The sequence below is a fragment of the Zea mays genome, chromosome 7, assembly GCF_902167145.1.
Source record: "Zea mays cultivar B73 chromosome 7, Zm-B73-REFERENCE-NAM-5.0, whole genome shotgun sequence".
Classification (NCBI taxonomy): domain Eukaryota; kingdom Viridiplantae; phylum Streptophyta; class Magnoliopsida; order Poales; family Poaceae; genus Zea; species Zea mays.
The window spans coordinates 131,541,998-131,550,207 of NC_050102.1; the positions used below are offsets into that span (position 1 = coordinate 131,541,998).

The following is an 8,210-nucleotide window of genomic DNA, read 5'->3' on the forward strand; positions in this document are numbered from 1 at the left end:
TGCGCGCATTGCTAGGAATTTCATCATCAAGATGAACCTCTTTGTGAGGCAAATCACCATCAGGGTGAATTAATCGAAGGAGAGTTATCACAGAGCACGTGAATCTGCAATTAGAACATATGCTTTGACTAAGGCTGATGGATCATATTCGCAGGCGTCCCCGAGAATAGATCAAATACCAATAAGTCAAATGTGGATACGATATTAATCCCGGGTATATCCACATCTACATCAGGTAGAAGCATTCAAACCAATATGGTTACTCCTCAATGATTTCTGGGAAACTCCATATACACAGGAGTACACTCCAAACGACGGGTTCAGTTTGGCTTTTGTGCGTTTAATAGAATTTGAGGCATTACACTATATGGGCATTCCTCCCCCTAATGCTGAGATGTTCTAAAAGCATACAGATAAAATCCCCAACCACAATCATCTAGTTTGTGGCCAATGTATGCTATTGTGGTGATTTATTTGGAAAATCTTACGCACATTACAAATAGGGGTTTTATGCAGTGAGCTTTGGACTTAGATTGATGTAGTGGCATGAATACTACATATTTGTCCTTCAACGTGAAGGATTAGTCTCAACTTTCAGCAAGACACACAACAACAAGTCGCTTTGTGGTTACAATTCTGCAAACTTACTGTTATTATCACCAAATATACAGTCAATCATCAGGATTTAGACTGATACGCGCAACAATATGTTAGCCATAAAAACAAAATACTTTAGGGCTCATGCACACCATTTGTCGTTTGGAGCAAGTAGTTGACTTCAGATCAACAAGGACAATGACCATCAGGTCTAGTGCTCACAAGAACATTCATTGGTTGCATTGTGCTTTCAAGCACATAGGAGAATTTACACATATATAATGGTGGTAAAGTGCACGACATCAGGCCAATGCTGCCAAGCAGAGATTTTTATATGCAGAGATGTATAGTCCAGCTCGTTTTTATCATTGCCCATGGGTTACCCAATTACTCATACCATTCTGAAATTGGGTATCGATTTATGCAACATTTTTAGGTATTATAATTTTGAGAGAGAACTTATAACAACAGTCAAATATTTGTTGTGTAAGCTGCCAACAGGGCAAACTTTTCTCCTCATAATACACACCAATTTGTTCTATAAAGCATTATTTTGATCTCTTCATTGTTCAGCAAAAAAATAGAAACTTTGGAATAGAACATACAAGGCCAAGAATTCGTTTTATCTGGGAAAAACCACCTGATTGCTAAGCTTTCGATTAAGCAAATGGTGATAACTGATTGGCAAGACCGAAAGAAATACCAATATCCGTCTGGGACTAGTCTTCAACAACAGATAATACTGATCTCATACGAAGTAGTCATCAAGACAATGGAGAATACATCTGGTCTCCATAAGATCTTCATATTTCTATCACAAACTACCATCACCAATAGCTTAGTGGTCAAGAATTATGGATCTTCCGGCGCCAAGGACCAATGACATATTAATGCCCAATTTCACTTCAAGCTCTGTGGTAATATGGGATTTCATGGCTATTTTCTACTCTTCTTACTCCTGGTAGATCGGAGATATATTACGGTAAGCATTTCAAAGGGTGGAATTCAATGTAGTTCTGCTACATAAACTCCAGGTATATGCCCATTTAGGACTGACCTTTCCATTTAGCTTAAAGCTATACCATACCAATCAAAGGACCATGCCAAGTCAATTTAGTGACTATAAGTATTTATAATTCTGAGAGATGTATGCAACACAAGCATAGAGGTCCTAGACAGCACGAGTAAAGTGGTTCGACGGGAACACACAATGGTTTTATTTCACACCAACATAGTGAAATTTTTCTCAGAATAACCTCTCGGTATACTCACAACTTCGTGTTGCTGGCGATTACATGTCCTTTTATCTCATAGTTTGCTTCATGTCATTTAGCGATAAAGAGAGCAATGTGCTAACATCTGGTTGAGCAATGTATGGCTGAGATTTATAGTCTTAAATCATTTGGTAAGGCCTTTTGCTTACTAATAGAATCCCAATTTGTGATGTTTTCTGTGCCAAAAAGGCTTTCATGCATTAATATTGAATTTCTTCAGGTTACTTCGGATAAAACTTTATGCACGAGGAGAGAGCAGAGATTTAACTTATCTGTGTTTCATTGTATTTCGATTTAATTTCCCAGATTTCCAAGCACTATAGAGCTTGATACAGCTGTTATGGCCACTTGGCAATATAAATAAATATATTATGCCACACAACACAATCAAATAAAATATATAGACAAACAAAATTGTTTACGAAGGTTGCGTATAATGTGACTTTAGGGGGCTTGAACAACCCACCATAATCCACGCGAGTACAAGTTCTAACGTATCTGGCGTCAACGCGTGTGTGGCCATCTGGGCTACGGCAACACAACAAGCTTTCGTAACAAGCGCAACAGGCGCAATTGTGACTCAATAGTCGGGGTACAAGTCCATAAAACATGCGCAATAGGCACAATTGTGGCTCGATGATCACAACAGACAAACAATGCCTATAGGGCGTGCAGAAAATACGTGACTCGATGATGGCGGTCCGACTCAACGAGAGTGGTCCGATTAAGCGAGAGTGCGACATAGCAATCAAATGACGCAGCCAAGTTCGTATGACACAAATACTGCGTCGTGTTGCCAGGGCGGAGCCAGTGCTCAGTCAATGCCATAACTCGATCGATTAATAACGTAGTCTGATCGACGTGTCTGAGTACCCACTATACAATTTAATCGCTCGACGTGAGTCCAAAAGCTCAACACATCATAAATATTTAGAGCGATTCACGTATACACCATATAGTCTTTACATGCATTTTAATAATTTTCTGCTAAATATCTACTACGAGAAATAAAGCAAAAATATAATACTAGAATTAAAGCATAAGCAGATCAGGTGTATGAAAGGCATTTTCTCATATTCAAGCATACATTTTTCTACTAATTATTTACTGCGGGAAATAATTGATTAAGGTAGAAACTGCAATGTAAAACAAATTTTTATTCTATTTGTTATGTTCAGCAAGAAAATAGAATAAAATAGTATGGCACATGTATATAAATTAAAACATGTATAAATTCAAACGCAATTTATAAAAAAATTGTAAAGCACATTAAGGTCCTTTTTTTTCTCTCCTTCCACGAATCTGTTCCTGCGCGCACAATACATCTAATCCACTTTTTCGTTTTCTATTGAGCCGCCATTTTCAGATAGTATTGCATGCAGATGCAGCCATGCAGTGGACGCATGCAACTGTTTTGATCGTGACCTATAATGGGGCAAGAAATATGCATGGTTCAACTGCTTTCTCCGTCGCTACAGGACATCATGCAACCGTTTCTTTTTTTTCCCAGCCGCACGCTTAGTCAAAAAAATGGGGCCCACTTTTTTTTACTCGACAATCAAGGAGCGCTGCATGCACGCATGCATCTGCTGCACTCACTTTGCCAGCGTATTTTTCTCCGCAAACATAGATCGGAAAGTAAATAACACATCCAATCTCAAATTTCATACCACTAGATTACGTAGAGGAATCGAGGGCTGTCGCGTAGGACAGTTCGGCTAGACCAGGACCTGCCGGCTTGACGATGAGTTGACGCAGATCTGATCCCACAGTAACGTCGATGTAGAGCGTGCTGATAACGTGTTGAGAACTACGTTACCACGGATCACTAGATCCGCTCCCTTCCCTCCCGTCAGCAGTAGAGGCGCAAGAAGTTGTAGAATACACGTCTCCCTTCCCATAAGCACGACAGAGGAAACACACGAGACACGATGTAGAGTTAGGCATCTGGCCTCTTTTTCTTCTCTATTCCATATGAGGGGGTACAGGTTCTATATATAGAGACGTGATCGCCCTCAGGGGCATATTCGGTATTTGCCTACATAACCCTTTATTAGGGTTTCTCAACAATACATAGCGATTTTACAGTCAGCATGCAGTGTCCGTGAAAGTACTGGAACGAATAAACTGGTGGGAATTTGATTTGCCATTGCCATCTCTAGCCGATCGGAACAAAGCCAAACAGTCCGAAACGTGGATTTGCTACTCGACGGCCCATGAAGCAGATGGTGTCGTGCGGTCTTTCCCAATTGGGCTCCGCATGACCCACCTAATGGGCAGCATTGAGCCGGCGCCTGTATTTGGGCCTACTAGTTCTGAATTTCGTTGCGCAGCAGAGCTAGCGAAGAAAGACCTTTCCCTCTCCTCTCCTAGGCATTCATTCATTCATCGCCTCAAGAAAGGGCTAGGGCAGCAGTAGCACCGCAGCATTGCCTTGCTTGTCTCTGCTTCGTCTGCCCGGCCCGGGCCACGCGGCTGCCCTCCACTCCACGTCTCCGCCTCCCGTCCCCGTCCCCCTTCAAATCGGATGAGAGACCGCGTCTGCAGGCTGCTGTAGTGCTGTGCCTGCAGCGGCTGGACCCCGCCACCTCGCGCGCATGCAGACGCAGGGCAATTGTTTTTGTCCCGTGGCCATGGCCGGTGGCAGCCAGAGATCAAGCGCAGCGGCAGCGGCAGCGGGGCGGGGATGGGCTGCGGAGGCAGAGGCGAGATTGACAGCTAAGTCACCTCATAAATTTGAGCACTGTGGCGGTGATCACCAGGTAGGAGGAGAGGACTGCTGGTGCTGGACGGGAGATGCGACGGGGCCCGCGGCTGCTGCAGAGGCAGAGGCAGAGGCGCAGAGCCCGCCCCCTCCGTCCGATCCGCGCCGGCGCAAGAGGACAGAAATAAAAGAGGCCGGCATGCCGGTCGCGGGCGGGTTTGATTAGCAGCAGATAAGCGCCCCCAAGGTCTCTCAGCACACTTTCCATTCTTGTTTGAATCTTTGGTGACGACCAGCCCACCACAGCTTTGACCACATGCATGCCCAACAGCTAGTAAGTACAGTAGCTATATAATAAAGGGGTGTTTGGTTTCTAAGGACTAATTTTTAGTTCCTACATTTTATTCCATTTTAGTTCCAAAATTGTCAAATATAGAAACTAAAACTATATTTTATTTTAGTTCCTATATTTGACAATTTATAGACTAAAATGGAATAAAATGAAGGAACTAAATATTAGTCCCTAGAAACCAAACACCCCCTAGCACTAGCTACTAGAAACAAGCACACCTAGTACGTACCCGCCGGAGAAATATTATGTAATAACTGACGGCGTGGCCATGCATTTTGTAACAAATCGATCGCAGATGCGCAGAGTCATGTGTAATAAGTAGTTTTGCAGATTTTTTTTATATATAAAAAACATCATCATCGTCATGTTTCCCGCGAAATTCAGGACATAATCTCGAGCGAACTCAAAAGCTAGCTACTTACTCATGATCACAATACACCTAGTAGCCACAAAAGCAAACGCTTTGTGGAGTGAGGTGAGCTGATGAGGGGCGGGCGGCCGTGCCAAAAGCAGACAAGCATGGGAACAGAGCAGCTAAACAACACGTACACCAGGGACCACACCATGTGAAATTAAAGGGGAAATATACTGGCCCTTTTCAAAACAATCAGAGATAGGCACGCACCAGTCACCACACCAGCTAGCGGAGTTTTAATTTTGACTACTACTGACTGACTGCTGCTACACCGCACGCGACGACCATTACTACAATGCAACAAAGCTAGCTGCAGCAGCCTGCAGCCATGGATGGTTGGACATGCATCTACTAATAACTCGGCCAACGAACTACTACTATCAAGAAACAAATGACAAAAAAAAATTCCCCTTATACACCCAGAATAAATAATAAATAAAAGAAGGGAACAAGATGCGGCAAATAGGTAAAAGGGAAATGCACATCGGTGTGACTGTGATGAGCCACCAGAGACGTCTTCTTCTCCGGCCGTATGTAGCAGCTTCGTCTCCGGCGGTAGGCTAAGCCACTGACATGATCGAGATATGGATCAGCTAGCTAGGTAGCTCGATGAGATGCCAAATCAACCCCCCCCCCCCCCCCCCCCCCCCCCCAATATCAGATGATGAGCAGCCGGCTGAAAAGGCACGCGCGCTTTGTACCACCCAATGACCATGCAGTACTTGCTTCGCCGCTCACTGCTAGCTAGCTAGTCACAAGCTGATCTTGATGCTTCAGCCTCTCGTGCTTCCCTGGCCTCCAAGATCCTGCGAGAATGTGGCATATATATACATTGTTGTCAACTCTCAACTGCATGCCGTTCCATTGATTGTGAGGAGAAAGGACATTGAATTCAAATACTTGTGTGAGAAATATGTGCAATCTGGCGCTAGCTCTTTACTGAAGAAGCTCAGCTCCCCAGTTAGCACGGAGAAATCTTGGATATTGGATGCAGCAATATTGCGAGTACATACTCTATGGCTCTATATGCCCAGAGTTGCAGTTGCAGGTAGTTTCAACTTTCAACCACACGATTGATAAAAACGCCAAGGGCCGGTAGCGGAAGTGCGGAACAATGCACTATATATATAGTTATATACCCAGATGGGCACTTGGATGGACTGAGTGATGCGAGGAAATAAGTGAACACGAAGATGTATATACACCCGAGCTTCTAGCTAGCGTTAGTGACCTACCATGTGGGCGTCGGTGGACGCGCCGGCGGCAGCTTCGGCGGCGGCGGCGGCGGCCTGCTGCTTCTTGGGCGCCTTCTTGAGCCCGAGCAGCTCCTTCCACCGGATGTTGGTCGCGCGGGGGGCGCGGCCGTGGCGCTCGTCGGCGCGCAGCTCGTCGCGCAGAGTCACGGGCCTCCCGCCGGCGGCCTGCTGCGGCGCCTCCCGGAGCGGCAGGAGGCGGCCCTTGGAGAAGAGCTGGTCGGCGGCCATCATCGGGTGGCTGCCGACGGAGAATTCGAAGTCGGCGTCCCCGCCCCCGCGCGCCGCGGCCGGGGGCGGCGGCTCCACCGCGAAGTCGCTGGAGAAGGACATCCGCGGCGCCATGAAGGACGGCGGCGCTGGCTGGTGCTGATGATGGTGCTCTGGGTTGTACATGTCAACACATGCCATGCATCGCCACACGACGCACAAGCGCGCTGGTTTCTTTTGTTCCTCTCCCTAGCTCCCACCTCTCTGAGCTCTTACGCCCGTCGTTGTTACTTATCAAGCTATGAGATCAAGACCGGAGTTAGGTGCGGCCGGCCGGCCCAGTGGCCACCTCCAAGGGTGGAATGGGGTTGTGGGAAGCAGCCTGCGGGTGCTGGAACCCTCTCGCACCGCGCGCCTGGACTCGATCTAGGAGGAAGGCCGCGCCAAGGTGGCGCCTTTCAAAAAAGAAAAAGAAGAAGACCGGAGCTAGGGTGTAGCTAGAACACTCTGGGCGTGGGTGTGACTTGTGAGCGAGCTGCTAGCGGAGATAGCTCAGCTCGTGTAGCCACTGGCCAGTGGGTGTACTTGTGACTAGTGAGGAGAGTGATGGAGCGTGGAGCAAGCTTATCTCTCGTTTGGTCCGGGGACGGGGCACGATATATAGTGGGAGAGCCTGGGAGGCCGACCGGTAGAGTACGAGGGAAGCGAGCAAGCGTGGGCGGGGATGGCCGGATGGGCAACCGCGGGCGAAGCCGCGAATGCATGATCATGGACGGACGGGCCTCGCCGGATGTAGCAGTTTGGATGGACGCGCGTGAAGGCACGAGAGGGGTAGCATCTAGATCTGCCGTGTAGGGTGCTGGCTAGGCATGGCGCTGCGAGTTTTTTTTTATCTGTTGTTGGGGCGCCTTGGATAGTTGGATGTTCAGGCAGGGAACTGGATGATGATGAGCTAGGGATGCATGAGCTCTTGCCTCTCCGTAGAAATGCTTCTTTGGAGAAGTGTTAACTCTATAGGATCTCAGCCCCACAATTTTAATCACTAAAATGAACAGAATGAATGAAACTTAAGTACATATTTGTAGAGTTGGAAGGAGATCACCATAGGTAAGGTAAGACTTGGTGAGATCGGTGTCGAAGACAAGTTGGCGGCCACAACGGCCTTCTCCTTACTAGCTGCGTAGAGATAGATTGGGTTATGTTAGGTTGGTGCGGGAGAGGAGACACGGCAAACGTTGCTTCGTGCCTCTATTCCCTATTTATTTTACACGTCGTGAAGGGAGGCTGCAACCAACATGGTTGTCGCAATCCTGATCAGATAGATCCAGCTAAGGGCTTGTTCGGTTAGCTCTCAATCCATGTGGATTGAGCGGGATTGGATGGGTTTGAATCCCAAACAAGTCAA

General features: G+C 46.7%; 1 protein-coding gene across 2 annotated transcripts; it reads right to left on the minus strand.

Annotated features, from left to right (window-relative positions):
• Nucleotides 1–5,494: 5,494 nt before the first annotated feature.
• Nucleotides 5,495–7,613, minus strand: LOC100274629 (uncharacterized). Of its 2 annotated transcripts, XM_008652934.4 has the most exons (2): nucleotides 6,578–7,613; nucleotides 5,495–6,148 (listed from the first exon to the last, which is right to left on the minus strand). In XM_008652934.4, exons 1-2 carry the CDS (start codon nucleotides 7,004–7,006, stop codon nucleotides 6,116–6,118), a joined length of 462 nt encoding a protein of 153 aa, XP_008651156.1. In that variant the 5' UTR covers nucleotides 7,007–7,613; the 3' UTR covers nucleotides 5,495–6,115.
• Nucleotides 7,614–8,210: the final 597 nt, after the last annotated feature.

Coding starts and splice junctions, on each gene's coding strand:
- LOC100274629 (XM_008652934.4), bottom strand. CDS start 7,006: ATGGCATGTGTTGACATGTACAACCCAGAGCACCATCATCAGCACCAG. Junction 6,149..6,577: donor CGTCCACCGACGCCCACATG/GTAGGTCACTAA, acceptor ACATTCTCGCAG/GATCTTGGAGGCCAGGGAAG.